At 42.6% G+C, this 15,575-nt stretch overlaps 1 protein-coding gene across 1 annotated transcript; it reads right to left on the bottom strand.

The window, feature by feature from the left end:
* Positions 1-2,566: 2,566 nt before the first annotated feature.
* On the bottom strand, positions 2,567-13,828 carry mideasa (mitotic deacetylase associated SANT domain protein a). The gene is given in 14 exon segments (XM_018695000.2): positions 2,567-3,604; positions 4,106-4,272; positions 4,508-4,636; positions 4,896-5,039; positions 5,614-5,702; positions 5,895-5,970; positions 6,679-6,782; positions 6,884-7,026; positions 7,131-7,197; positions 7,305-7,647; positions 9,023-9,238; positions 10,981-11,514; positions 11,517-12,758; positions 13,246-13,828. Coding segments are annotated over 13 exon segments (3,273 nt in total). The 5' UTR covers positions 12,495-12,758; positions 13,246-13,828; the 3' UTR covers positions 2,567-3,321.
* Positions 13,829-15,575: the final 1,747 nt, after the last annotated feature.

The following is a 15,575-nucleotide window of genomic DNA, read 5'->3' as shown; positions in this document are numbered from 1 at the left end:
CTCCAGCTAAAATACTGACAGATGGGTTTAATTCCATTAAGTGAGCCACTGTGTAAGGATAGAGTAGCAGCTCATCTACACTAGAGTGTGGGGCTCCTTTATGCTCACTGCACCGGATCTGGCGGTAAAAATGCTGGAGAGCTGTAGATAATGGATGACAGGCAGATAACCAATCAAAGCAAGAGGTGTCACAGGTTGAGAGGTCAGCCAGGCAGATTACATCCCTCAAGGCCATTGACCGCACATTGAAATTGAGCTGAGTGGTTTGTCATTTATATGGCAGCCATAGTCATTACATGAGGTGATTCTGGTTCGGCATCAAGGACAGCTGGATGTAAGCAATGCCGGAGAGATTATGTGCATTACATACCGGCTGGATGCCTTCAGACGAAGTTAAGGAGAAGCAGCATCTTCATTTCATTTTTATTTGACTGAAGCTTTTCAAAGACACTAAATGTGCCGGATTGGGAGGATTTTAGTAAATGCAAAGTGAGGGAAAGGAATAAAGACCAGTGCAGTCGGATGTTCCAGTTCCTCACTACTATATGAACTGCTATGATACTACCACAGTATCATACTGTGGTAGTATCATAGCAGTTGTTTTGTACTCACAGAAAATGATAAAAGGCTGCATTATTAAAAAGTACAAAGAATAATAATCAGCCAATAACTGTCTTATAAATGATCTATAAAGATCTAATAAGTTATTTGTTGAACAAGACTATTGATGTGTCAGATCTGCAGTGGTTGTGATGGACAGAAAAGTTCAGACCAGGCTGAGTGTTTTAAAACTGACAGATATGTTTCAAAGTTGTAAGTCAACAGCCTCCTAGCAAACTCCAAAACATGGACACAAACGCTGTCCATCCGATTTCTGTCTGTTCCCTGATGGATCAGGGTGACTGCACTGTAAAAACATTTGTCAAATTAGAAGCTTTACAAAAAATTTGATTTAACCTTTTGAACATGTTTACCATATCGAAATAAAGAGAGAAAAGTGTGATCCTTGTTTTTGTCCTATCTTATGTTTCCCTGTTTTAATATAAATACAAAAGTTGGTCATTTATCTTTCTCATTCATTTATTTCTACACTGCAAGAATGACATTGACCCACAGCCTCACAGGTCACGCGCAGAAAATGATCAAAGTCTCATAGCTGAGTGGCTGAACATAAATAATCTTAATGTACATTTCTACTTTGCATCAGATGTAACCTCGGCCCTGCTGGAGAAGAAACATTGATCTTCTCATTTGTCTTCCAGACGTTTAGTGACATTGATCCAGTGTTTTGCCCTCGTCTCCATCACTGCACACCAGTCTGCTTTATAATGTCTTCATTCCTCTCCTCTCCATCCCTAACCTATTTTACTACGTCCGTGTAGCTGGGTCTTTCTAATGGGACCTTATTAGCAGGCCTGACGCTCAGAGAAGATATTTGATACTCACTGTAAACCTGCGACGCTTTGTTACAAGCCCCAGGGCAAAAAGGACCCTCTGAGGACACTGAATGCACCACGATGTCAGCTGCATCTAACTCCACATCCATAATATGAACAGCAATGTGTCAGTAATGAGCAGTGATACTTTAAAACTGACTTGTGCAATTAAAAAAAGGTTTCATAAGCCAAATTATCATGATCTTTTGCCAAGGTGAAACTATATTTAATGTTTGTAGAATCAGTAAAACGTACAAGTTGACCCCTGTACTGAATCTCAGCCATGTAAGCATTAGTTTTAGTTTTACTTCTAAAAACAACAACTATGATCACTACAGTGTATGTGGTTAAATTTAAACTGACAGTGATAATAACAAAAATTAAAGTTCCTTTAGAATCATTAAATCCAAGAACCACATAAAGCAGTGAAGTCAGTGGATTTTCCTTTTGTTCTTCTCTTGGCACAAGAAGCAGTTACACTTGAGCAGAACCCACATTCTCCAGCTAATTTCTGCAGCAGCACAATGGTAAATGAGACTGTCACTTATCAATGATGAGTGTGAGACAGAAACAGGGCCACTTTGTCCTCTGTGATCTCGGGGCAATATGCCTCGTGTTTCATCTCCTGAGGGGAAACAAGCCACTCTTTCCTTTACTGAGCACACCCCTAAACAGCCGAGTTACATCACCACTGATCAATGCCAAATTTCACCACACCCCCATGTCGGAAGATGAGTTGGCTCTCCAACCCCATAATCTGGAAATTACAGGCTCGTAGAGCTTGTCTTGCACACTGAAACAGACCTATGAGTACAGTAGTGTGAGTTATATTTTAACTGTGGCAAATCTTTCTTGCTTTGTAGGTATATATTGGAGTAAGGACTGCATTTTAAGCAAGAAGATTTGACATTTTGTGATTTAAGGAAAAAAAAAGTTGTATCTTGATTAGTAATTCATAAAGAGATACAGCCTAATGTATCTTAATGCATATAGACCACAACACTTCCATTTACGAAGACACAACCACATGTGAAGTATACCCAACAGACTGAACCTCTACCTCCCCCTGCTGCCTCAACAATGTCCTGCAAACACAGACTTGTTAAGTAACAGAGGAAAAGGAAAACACATTTAGAACAGTAGAGAGTTTTAATAAACTTTTCAATTCACAAGTCATATTGCAGCTGACATGATTAGTTTTTATATTACCAAAATCATTGAAAAATGCAGTATCATAAATATATGGCAATCTCATATATACTTTTTTTGTACATATTCATTTCAAAAGGTCCCTTGTAGTTGTAAAAGTGTACAACCAACCCTAAAAATCTGATGGAAGTCTGACAAATTCAGCACAGTATTTTCCTCGGAAAAAAGATTTTAAATACAATCTCTATCTTTATTTAAAAGGGCGGTGACTATAAAGTGAAAAATTGCTTTGATCTTGAAGTTTTATTGCTAAGCAACATCCTGATTATCTTAAGTCCGCTCAATGAAAAAGTATAATATTTTGACATATATTCAATTAAATAATGGGTATAAAAAGGCAATATTGGCAAAAGCAGAAGCATACAGTATAAGTGCATTTACAAAAAATAAACTTCCTCTGAATATTTAAAAGATACAAATGTGAAAATTTGGAGTGTGACTCCCCGGCTGAACAATGTAAAGCTGAATAACGGTCGAACAGAGACAGTTTCAGCCAAGAAAGGAGTGTGAAGATTAACAGGAAGACTTGAAAAGCGTTTTTCTTGTGCTGCTCTCTGACGCTGAGAACATCTTTTTTTTCTCCTTCCTCCCTCTCTGATTCAATCGCCCTCTTTACCCTCCATTTACCCATCAATCCATCTCCTCATTGATTTTTCTGCCCCCCTTTTTTTGTCTCTCAGTGCCAGTCTTCATCGTCATCATCTTCTCCCTCAGATGACTCTTCGTGGCTGCTGGCGTCCGCCTGCTCCATCACTCCGTTCCCATTTCCTCCCTGATTAGATGCCGTGGCTGCTGCTGCTGCTGCTGCCACCGCCGCCGCCACCGCAGCTGCCTTCCTGGCCCGAGCTTCAGCTGCTGCCTGCTCCTCTTCTTCCTTCTGACGCAGCGCCGCGGCCTTCTTCTCCTGCTCGGCGTGACTCTTCATGTGGGCACTTCTGCTCTTAACTTTATAAAACACCCTAGAATACAGGAAGAAAATGTTACATTATGCACAATATCAGCAACACTACACATAACTGACAGAAGAAGATTACTCCATCCATCCATCCATTGGATCTTAATGTATCCATGTAAATAATCACTTGTGCTTTGAATCTAGTTCAGGCCTATTTTAAAGTACAACAAAAAGACTTGGTCATGGTAACACTGTTTCTAAATTACCTCAACATACTGTATTTTCAGCTTTTCTGTATTTCTTTGTGTGATTATTTATTTCATAAAAATAATAACCTATCTTATCTATTATTGAAAACGTTTCATATTTTAACTACTGTAACTCCAACCACCACACTGACTAGTCACTGCAGCTGTAAATTTCACAAACATTACTGAGACTGCAACACTGCATGAGCAGGCATGACTCAAAAACCAGTAACAAAGAACCATTTAGCAGTGACTGCAAAATCAGGACATTCAATAACAGCCTGAATTATAAATGGAAACAAAGTAAATCTCTGCACCTGCCACATTTCTTGCATGGAAATACTGCATCCGGATCCTGCGGGGGCTTCGGTGGCACCTTGCCCTTCTTTGCTGCAGGCTCGGCCCGAGGCCTGTGATGTGGTGACGGGTGATGAGACTCCTTATTCACAGTGTTCGGTTCTTTGATCACCAGCACTGTTCCCGCCTAGAGCACCAAAACATAAGAAGTGTTTGACACTTTATTACTTCAGCTCACTTTGAGCTTCTCCTCTATGCAAATATCTTCTGGTTGGGAAGTCCATTGGGATGGACATTTTTCACAATTTTCTGACATTGTATTGATCAAATGTATAACGGATATATCAAGAAAAGAACCTTAAGGTTAGTAGATAATAAAAATAATTGTTAGTTGCAGCCCTAATTTGTAGTGAAATACTTACATAGTCATGAGCCTGTAGTGACTGAGCGACCCTCGCCTGCTGGCTGCTCTCATGACTCTGGTCATAAGAAACATCCTTCTTATCATCCCCATCTGTGTCTCCTTGAGTCAGTTTTGACTGCTGTGAACTCTGTGTAATGAATCATACCAGAAAAATACAAGATTATTGCAGCAACTCCTGTAAAAATTCAGATTTGAACACTTTCAAGGCTTAAAAATGATCATTTGGCTTCAATCTAAAGGTAAAATTCACAGAAAGACAAGTCTTTGTAACATCTCAGTCCAAGAAGATACTGTTTAACAAATACATACATTACATTAACTGAATATTTGTAATATTTAACCACAAATGATTATGGTATTTTCAAGCCAGGTTAACTCCACTCTACCTTGACGTCCACCACAGCCTCTGTGTGCTTCTCCACTGGTGAATCTGGAGGGCCGAAGGTTAAAATCCCGTTGCGACCAATCTTCACCTGTTTCTTGTATGTATAGTAGAACTCTACACACTGAGCCACAGTCTTGGTCCGCACCTTTCAATCAACCCAACAAACATACACAGGTAGATTTATATTAGTATTCATTTCAATTTTTCCATGTGAAGTGTGCATTAATGTCAAATGCCAAATAATTAGATATTTCTTTACACAGGTTTACAGTGTGTAAATGATAGCACTGACAGTCTCTGTCTCATGTCAATTATATGGATATTGCTAGTCTTTCTATAAAATAAAGACCACATTTCCCATAAATCCAGTTACTTCCTGTCTCAAAGAGGATGTGGCTTGTTTAGTCTGATTTTCTTCTCGTTCGCACTTTTTTTTAAGTTTTAGCTTTGTTTGTGTTGAAAGAGGAGCTGCCTCTTCCTGTTTGCAATCATGCAGATTTTCCAATACATCAAGGTGCAGTCAAGACCCAGTAACAACTAAAACGCTTCATTTTGATGTCCAAGTTTGTTTAAAGTAATAACACAAATGCCTCAAAATGAGTGCTGTACAATTTAGTGATACAACAAAGAGCAAGTTTAATTAAATTCTCATGTATTTTTAGATTTATTTACATTGATTCATACTTGTTTATGCTGCAGGGTCAAATTAACGGACATACCAGTTTCTGCACCAGAAAGAAGTCCTTCCTGTAGGCAGAGATCCCCTTATTGAAGTAGCGCTTCTCTTCTGCGGTCCAGCTGTCAGAGCCTGCAAGTAAATCAGACACAGAACAATTTAATGCGTTTTTACGAGAATGAGGAAACATTTACAGAGACATAAAAATTTATAGAGAAAAAGACAGGGAGAGGAAGAGGAAGACATAAAGGTAATCAGGAAATCTGTTATAGTTGATAGAGGTGATTTACATCAACAAGCTTTGATTTTACTGAAAATACTTGCCTGAGTAGTGATAACCTGCCAGGTGATGGCCTTTGGGGAAAACTGGGTCCTGAAGCATCAAATGTCCCAGTGTTTCCTTAAAAGCAGCATCACAGTGAGTAAATCGTCCTTTACAAGGTAATTTTTAATCACTTAAATGCATCAAATAATAACACTCTTAACAATAACATGTACAAAGTTACTATTAATGTTTACGTTAATGTTAGTGCTATATGTGAGTTTTTGCTGTCGCTACATAGCCAATGTTAGCATTGTGTTTCCCCGTTGTGGGACTAAAAAAGGATTATCTAATCTAATTAACAACTGTTTACTTTCCAGTCTAGAATAACTGTTAAACATCAAACTTCATTATTTTACTTTCCAAAGCTGTGTCCAGTGGTAGCAAATGCAAATTTAACCCTTGCTCTATTTCTATCACTACATTTCTTCTACTGAAGGTAGCATGCTAACCTGCTAGCCCCAGCTAGCCCTAGCTTGTCTTGTCTTGTAATACCAAGTTGTAGTGGTGAGTCACAAGCGCCCAGTCTGCCATCAATCCAACATGAGAGGATGCAAGGGTGCGAGGAGAGCATATTCTAACCTCCAGTCTTGTAAACACAACAATGACTGAAGCTCTTGGTAAGTAAACAGCTGTTAATGCTAACATTGGCTATGTAGCAGCAGAACAAACATAGCAGCACCTTTAAGGCATACATTTTAAGCTTTTGATCAAATTTAGCCAAAAACATATCTGTGCAAACTGAATTTCAATAAGCTGATCAAGACTATGAGTCACTATACTTACAAGAATATCACCTCCACATTCATGTAAACAGTGTAAAGTCAACTCCTGATTGGTTCCTCCACCTCTGAGTACACTGGAACAAGCCATGTTCATCAGATCCTCCACTAGGAAGAAAAAGTGAGGCAGGTTATTAAAAGTAGGCAAAAGATGGTGACAAAAATCTTCCATAACAGTCAGTGGATGACGACAAACGTGAGATACTAACTGCTCTCTTGGTCACCATGTTTAAGGTGAGAGTTTTCCACAGGGACCCAAACTAAGTCGGCTTTGTGCTGGTCAAACTGGGAGGAAGGCTGCTCCTGCAAATCTGGAATTTCTGCCTGGTAATGCTGCCCAATATTGATACGGCTGGACAAAATATAGAGTGGAGCAGAGTTATGGAGCTGTAAGAAAAGCTGTTGAAATATCAAAAAACTTTAGGACCCTGTTTAGATGTTTGAAGTGGTACTTACGGTTCAAGGCTAACCGGTGTCGCATCAGTGATTAAGGGCAGGACAGGAGGTGTAATTTCTGAACTTGCTGAAAAACACAAATGAAAAACTCTTACACATTATCGAAGAAAGCCTCTTTGGCGGAATTAATCTGATCATAACTATAGAAGACCAAAAGCAACAACCAAGACTTACTGGAGCGCAACAGGCTGCGTGTCGCAGACTTGGGTGTAGCTGGCGGTGGCAGGATTTGGTTGCTCACGGCTATGTTGGTCAGGAAGGTGGAGAAATAGAGTCCTGAGCCCTCACGCACGGGAGAGAGGATGGGTGGAGGTGTGTAGGGAGGCAGAGTGAGGGGGTTGTCCGGCAGACGAACTGGGGAGCGCAGGTTGCTCTGGTAGGAAGTGATACTGGAGTAGACGGATGGTGGGATGAAGGTGGATGGCTTGGGAGGAGGGATAATGAGAGGCTCTGGGCGAGGTCGGCGCTTAAGTTTGGATTTTCCATCCTCGTCCAGCCCTGGATCGTTTTCACCATCCTGGACAGAAAGAGGGATTGTGGTGCATTGTAGGGTTCGATCAAAGCCTTTGTTTGTTTTCTTTGATTGCAATGTAATGGAAAAGTTAATCTGGCAAAACATGGATTGACTTTTACTGTGAAGAGGTCACATTAAGTGTATTATATCAGATCGCAGTTGAAATCATCACTGAATGAATCCTTTATTAAAACAACCAGCGTTTTTTGGCTGCACCAGTTGCTCCATGACAGTGGGTGCCACCAAATCAACCAGGACTGAAATCTTCTAAAGCCAAGTCTTATAAAGATTATAAACTCACTAAGTACTTTAATAGTTATACCTGCTTGTTCATGCAGTTATCTAATCAGCCAATCATGTGGCAACAGTGTAATTCATAATATCACACAGACACAGGTCATGAGCCTCAGTTAATCTTCACATTGAACTTAAGAATGGGGAAGACTTTGACTGTGGCATGACTGTGAGTATTTCTGAAACTGCAGAGTTCCTGGGATTTCTACGTATAACGGTCCCTAGAGTTTACACAGAATGGTGCGAAAAACAAAAACCATCTGGTGAGAGGCAGTTCTGTGAATGGAGACACCTTGCTGATGATAGAGGCCAGAACAGAAAGGCCGGACTCATGTCCGGAAAGGCTATGTTAACTCTAATAACCACTCTTTACAGCTGTGGTGAGCGGAAAAACATCTCAGAAAAGAACAGAAATCTGAGGCTACAGTAACAGGTTCACCAAAACTCAACTGGAAAAACATCACCTGGTCTGATGAATCTGGATTTAATTAATTTTGCATTTTAAAACTGGACTTCCATGGCTGACACAAAAACAAATTCACATTTTACCTATAATGTTTTCCTGACCATGAGTCCAACTGCTGAATCAAGCTTCATTATGAACCTACACGCCCACTTTAAAACAGCTGTTCATGCTGTTCTACGTTTTCTTGTTGAGTCACGTTATCATCTAATCCACACCCTATATATTGCTGGTTGGTCCAGGTTTGGTGGATATTTTCCAGATGACCATCCCTGAGGTCGGCTTCTGCGAAAGCTACTTTTATTCATGAGAACTTGAACTTTGAGGTTTCTTGTGTAATTGGGTGGGATTACACTGTCATCACTTACAATTCACCACAGACCTGCCTTTTAAGGGGTCTCGAGGTAGTTACATAATGTGGTCTGAGTCTGAATAAACAACCATGATTTTTGTAAACAGTTCATTGTGGCATATGAAGTCTAGAAATCACAGGCTTTCTTCAGATGCTTCAAAGTAAATAACTTCCATATTGGTCTTCCTGAGTTCAAACTAAAACCAATAATAAACCAACAATGCATGACAGTCAAAGCAATGCAGATCTCATCTCTTCACAGAACTAACCTGGCCAAAACTCTCAGTCATGGAGTTTCTGAGCGATCGGCGGCGAGCCACAATGACAGAAGGTTTTCGGTCGGACTGTCCCGCAGGCCGCTCGCCCTGGCTGAGCCGTCCCTGAGCCCAGCCACCCTGAGGATCTATCTGAGTCCTGTGCACTGGCACAGACACAGGGATAACCAGGGGCACCATGGTGGCCTGTCTGCCACCTGGACCATCTTCCTGCTGAGGCGCAAAAAGGAAAAGGCAGGAAGATCAGGAGAGATGTGAGAAAGAGAGAGAGAGAGAAAGTCACAGGGAAATTGGGGAAGTAGCAGGGGAAAAGAAAGGGGATTGAGATATAAAAAGAGGAAGATGGGTAAGTACACATGGTCATCTACATGTGTAAAGGCTCATTTTCAAATCACCTGCAACATTCATTTTCATCTTCACTGAAATTCAAATGCTGTATTTCATATTACATTAGAGTTACAACTAAATATTTTTTCTACTTATAGATTTATCTCTTGGTTATTGCAATTAATTATTTAAACAATGAACTCAAAATAATAATGGAAAATTCCCATCACCACTCCTGAAAGCTCAAGGTCACATTTTCAAATGCCTTGTTATCCAAAGATATACGGAGTTTATGATGATGAAAAGTTCATATTTAAGATGCTTTAACCAGAAAAAAATGTCAGTTGATTAAATGATAAACTGATTCGTTTGTTAACCTTATGTCAGCGATTTGATCAATTAATCAACTAATTGAGAGCCTGAAGCAAATTATTGCCCATAAATGCTGAAGTTGCATGGAGCTGATTGATTTTGACTCCTACAATTCAAAAAGCCTGGACACAAGGATTACACTATTTTTTTTACATAAATAAACCATGATGTTTTATTACCACCATATTTCTATTCAGAGGAGTGCACACGTCTCCCTGGTATTTCTGGTCAAGCTGATAAAACATTTTCAGCAAACTTAAATTCTGTTGATGGCTGTGAAAGATATAAATCAGTTTTATTATTTATACTTCAGGCAAGGTTCAGAGCCAGAGTTAAGACATGTGAATCTCATCTCATAACCCAGAAAAGTACTGCTTGTCAGCTACAATGCAGCCGCTCTGGGTTGTGAATAGTGATATTAAACCTGTTTGGTGTGTGTGTGTGTGTGTGTGTGTGTGTTTGGAGGAGTGTAGCTGCGCAGGTTGACAGCTCGGCCCCTCCCTAGCTCTGCTGAATGACTGGGAAAGAGCCCGAGGAATGTGGAGGTGTGCAGACATGCAGCTGCTCCAACTGCACATCCAGCATGCACCTTCTGCACAAAACAAAACCCTATGTCAAGCCTGGTAGCCCCCGCAGGGCAGAGCACTAGATGTCCCTGTGCTGACAAAAAACTGCCAAAAATGCAAAAAGTGTTTATGGTTTACTGCATATTTAACGGAGCTTGCTAAAGAGAAAATAAAGAAGCCGGTTCCAGTGGGTGTTCCACCTAGAATGTAAATACTATAAATCCTGAATATCAAGGTCAAGTGTATCATCTTTCTCGCAGCAAAAGTATAAGAGCAATCTTTAAAATCCAGAGGCAGGGATCTTCAATAATAGCTGTTTTTCAGGTTGCACCGGTATCTGGGTCATGACAATGTGCTGTATAGAGTGACTGCGCACAGTTGAAGACAGCCTGCTATAGCTGACACTCAACAGCTGTAGGAATCAAGTAAACAGACCCAAGAAAAAAGATTTTGTAAACCATAGGGAAGTTCTGCATAGAAACAGGGTTCTTCCTCTTTGTACAGCTGCTTGCCAACTTTGGCAGATGAAAAAATTCACTCTCACTTGCACAGATTAGCCGTCCTCACCCTTCATCCTCAAGGAAATTGATCCTAAAGTGAATATTTACATCGCTGTTTTGCTGTAACGCTGCCACAAATAAAAAAGGAAATGAACTACAGCTCCAGTGTGATGAGTGATTTGTTAACCTTGACATTTTTCGCAGGCAGCGACTCCATTTCTGATGCCTTCATCGCAAGAGTCTCCAAGTTGATCTCCTTAGACGCCCTCCTTCTCCTGCGGGTGACCTGGATGACCCCTCCTGTAGTCACTTGGGTTTCCCCTCCCCTCTGTGCACCCGCTACCCCGTTCTGGGATGGTGGAAGCTCTTTGGAGGCCTGAGACCAGATGTTTGTTGAGGGGGGACCCAGTGGGGACTGTCCCTCTCTGGAAAGGCGCCGTGAGCGCCGAGGGGCCGCCGGCTGCGCATCTGAGGTCTCAGTGGGATTTGTGGCGACCTTTTCAGGACACGGATCAGGTACAGCTGACTCATCGCAGGTTTGGGCCTCTGGTTCTGCTGACTGGACGTCTTCCTTTTTAGATGCCGTGTCAGGTGGACATGGCTCAGGAGACTGATACGCTGCAAAGTTTTGGGTCTGTTGCTGTTTTGGTTGCACCTGTAGTTGTGTTGTTTCTTGCTGTGGCACATTTGGTTGTTGTTGCAGCTGCTGCTGCTGTGCTGTTGCATTTGCTGCATTTGTTGCTGGCGCTCCTGTAGCTGCTGCTGGTGATACTGCTGCTGCATCTGCTGCAGTTGCTGCTGCTGTTGCATTTGATGCTGTTGGATTTGATGTTGCTGTTGCTGCAAATGTTGCTGCTGTTGCTGCAGCTGAAGTTGGTGCTGTTGCTGCAACTGTTGTTGTTGTTGTTGTTGTTGTTGTTGCTGTTGCTGTTGCTGTTGTTGCTGCTGGTGATGGTGATGCATTTGTTGTTGCTGCTGCATCTGGTGTAGCAGTTGTTGTTGGGTTTTAGGCTGCTGCTCGCTGTAGGCCAGGTTTGGCATTGCCTTGTTTCCCGGAAAAACTGAATAATAACCAGATGAGAACTGTTGCTTGCTGGGTCTGAATGTTGTCTGGAAGGGCTGCAGCATGGGCCCCGTCAAAGTGTGAGGCGGCATGTGGGGCTGACTCGGGAGCTCCACGCCCTTGTGGCCATGTTGATAGGCTTGCAGCTGAGCCTGATGCATAGCAGCCACGGCGTGCTGATCCCACTCGAGCCCCCTCCCCTGTGCTTGAGCCTGGTTGGCGTCTCTATAAACCTCAACAGGTCCTGGCAGTTGATTTTCTCCCCCCATCGGCAGAGCCACACCTTCGTGGACTCCTTTGTGGAACGCCATCTGACTCCTGACATTCACTCCTCCCATGTAGGGGCCAAAGTTCTGCCCCCAGGCTGGCACAGGAGCTTCCTGAGACCAGCCGGGGGCCTGTATGGAGTCCTGGTGCATCCACTTTACTGGAGCAGCCTGTTGATAGTGCGGTAAACTTTGGGGCCCTTTCTCGGGGTTATAGACACCAGAGCTGCTCGCAGAGTCACTGTGGCTCGACTCTAAAGCCGGAGGTGCCATACCATAATAAACCTCCCCTGGATGCTGCACCGACTCTTTCATGGCTGCAGCCCGATGTTTGCCACTCTTGTCAGTATTAACTTGAGGAGGAAGACTCATGCTAATATCGTAAGGTGTGAAAAAGTTGGAGTCAGAGCTCTCAGCCTTGATTACTGAGTGTGCAAAACTGGGTTATTGCCTCTGTAGTGTGTTTTCACTGCCTGTGGCTGAGAAATTCTTTGTTTAATTGTGTATACAGAGGTATTTGGGAGGAAATATAAATCCCAAAGGAAAGTGCAGGGTGGGGAACATATGCAACCCTCCTTCCACAATCAAATCTGAGGTTTGTTGTCCATTCTTCTCATCCTCTTTAGGGTGCCGGACCTTATGAGAGAAAGGAGGGTGTTAGACACTTTCTTTTTCTCTGAGGACACAGCACACAAAGTTTTCAGTCGGCTCTCACTCGTCTGCAGCAAAGAGGAAACTGAGGCCTACACAAGCAAATAGCCCAGACAGTAAAGGAAAATTAATCAAGACAGCACGTCTGTTTGAAGTGAGCACAGACAGAGAGAAAAAAAAATCTCTATATATATATATATATATATCGATATTTACGTCCAGGCGCGTGCAAAGGGGATATTATGAGCAGAAGTTTTTGAAGCGTCAGCCAAAAGCAACAAGGAGGCGCTTACAGTTAAGCTGCCATTTGGCATAACAAGAAATACAGGAAACGAAGGGGCTCGTGCAATCACCCGAGCGATAGCCAGTGATGTTATGTTAAAAATCAGCAATAAGGAAGCGCCTCAAGGGCTGAGCGCGGTTAGGCAATACAGCAAGATTAGTGAGCATTAGTTTAACACAGTGTATATACCTTATCAATGGTGCACAGGGCTCTCCATGGCCAGCTCCATTGAGTCACTTTGGTTTCGATCAAAGTCGACTGCATGTAGCTCCATGAAGGGATTGTGCGCAGCAAATGTCATAACTCTCTGACAACTTTCCCTCGAGTTTCACAGCGCACAATATGGCGAACAGGCGGCTTTACAATCAAACGGAGAAAAAAAATACACACACTCCAAAGTCCGCTCAGGCTGGAGAGGCTCATTAACACCGCCGTTACAATGTTGCACGTAGTGTCCGTAAAACCGTGCACTTCCAGGAAAACATGTCCACAACTTTCTCCCCGCATCAACGAGTAAACCACACACGAGACGGTGAGAGTGTGAAAACTCCGCCGTGCGTCGGCCGCGCGCTGGTATTTCCGCTGATTTCTATACTCTGCGTGCCGAGCCCCCGTAGACCCGGAGGTCGCTGTTTTCGGTTTATCCGCAGTGTGTGAAGCGCTGGGAAACTGCGCAAACACGGAGAAAGTTGTGCACCCCCAAACGCACCGCCTCACCCCAAAACAGCTCAACTCACATCCTGTTATCCAATCCGATTGTCTGGCCACTCCCATCGCTGTATCCGTGTACGTTCGTTTTGCTGTCATGGCCGCCCCCGGAGAGCGGAGTCTCGGCTCGTCACACGGAAACAGTTTGTGGTGGGGTGAAACCACAGCCTCTCCACCCACTGATCATATAGAGGAGACCTTCAAATTGTATTAAATGTGCTGTTGATTCAGATGTTTTACCTCGTTTCATTAACCTACATTAGATTTTTTTCATAAATATTTTTATTAATTTATTTATTTAACTTTAGTGTAACACTGAGTTATTACTTTACTTTGTCAGGAACTAATTCTTATCTGAAGTTCTGTTAAATCATCATATTTGCTTATTCATTCATTCATTTTCATTGCACTTAAAACTGTCAAATTTGAGTCTAAAAAACCTTGGTGTTCACCTTTTAAAAAAATAGTGATATAGCTGCAATAAGGACAAAGAAGAACCATGTGTCAGAGTTTGCCTTTATTTTAATCATAATGAGGAAAAAAGATATAGATATTTCACGTGTTAATAGTCTGTATACATAGAAATTTATATATTCACATTTTAACCTTGGTTGCATCTGCATTGCAAATACTCTAGTAAACAAAATCCCCATATTGATTTAGCAGGGTGAGTCAACAAAAAAACAAAACAACAACCAAAAAAAAAAAAAAACACCACAATGTTCCTGTTTAATGTACATACCCTCCTCTTTGTCACACTATAGTAAGACACTGAAGTTCTCAAACAAAACATCTATCAAAACAGTTATTTTGACACATTTAGTCAAACTTCTGTTTCAAGGTCAGACTCGCTTGCAGTGTGTTTAAATCCTTTAATTTGCAGGGGAAAAAGATGTGTGCATTTGGGCTGTGGTGGTGAAAGAGTGCGTGCAGGGGGGGCTGAAGGTGCACCATAATTCCCAGCTACGCCCCTGCTGCTTTATTTATTTTTCCCACAGTCATGATCGATCAGTTTGAACGGTGACCACAGAACAGTAGGTGATGCAGTACTACTGTACTACCTGTCCACTGCGTCATTAGTCACCTGAGGGCGCCTCTCACTTGTGAGAGTGTTGACCACATTTAGATAATCTGTCGGTGCCTATCGGGTCCGTGCTGCTCCACACTGTCGTTGCCGCGGAGGATGCGGGAATCTGCGGGTCAATCAGGACGGACTTGCCCCGCTGTGACGTCACCGCCGCCGCTGTGAGCCAGAGCACGGGGGCATCATCACCGCTCCGCATCCATTAGCACGGCTAGCTGGCTAACTCTAGCTAAAACGTCAGCTATGGTCCGCCGCCGTTGCCACGATTCTATAATATACAACCGCCTTGAATGACCTGCCAGACCCCGGGAGTATGGAGGCCGTTTGGATTTCACACGCTAACTGTGTTCGCACTGGTGCAACGAAGCGAGGTAAGAACGGTTAGCTTCCCCCAACGGTTACTGTTAGTAAACATGCTAGTTAGCTTGTTTACAGGACCACCACCGGAGCCGCCGCGTTCCCCACGGGTCAGCCAGCGAGGTTAGCACCCTGACGGCTAATCCTCTCATATAAAACGACCGGTTATTAGCCAGTTATGACCGCTGCGCTAGTCGTGGTAGCGTTTGGCACAGAGTCAAACAAACCAGACAATGCCAGACCGCTGTCTTTTCCCTGACCATCACACCAGCTAGCACTGGTTAGCGACTTGTGTGAGCTTTGGAGACGTGAGGTGTGGCTAACATTTAAATTTAAATTTCCACATATTTTTGTAGAGTCACTGACAAGT

The sequence above is a fragment of the Lates calcarifer genome, linkage group LG7_1, assembly GCF_001640805.2.
Source record: "Lates calcarifer isolate ASB-BC8 linkage group LG7_1, TLL_Latcal_v3, whole genome shotgun sequence".
NCBI classification, from domain to species: Eukaryota; Metazoa; Chordata; class Actinopteri; family Centropomidae; genus Lates; species Lates calcarifer.
This window is presented reverse-complemented; position numbering and strand designations above follow the sequence as displayed.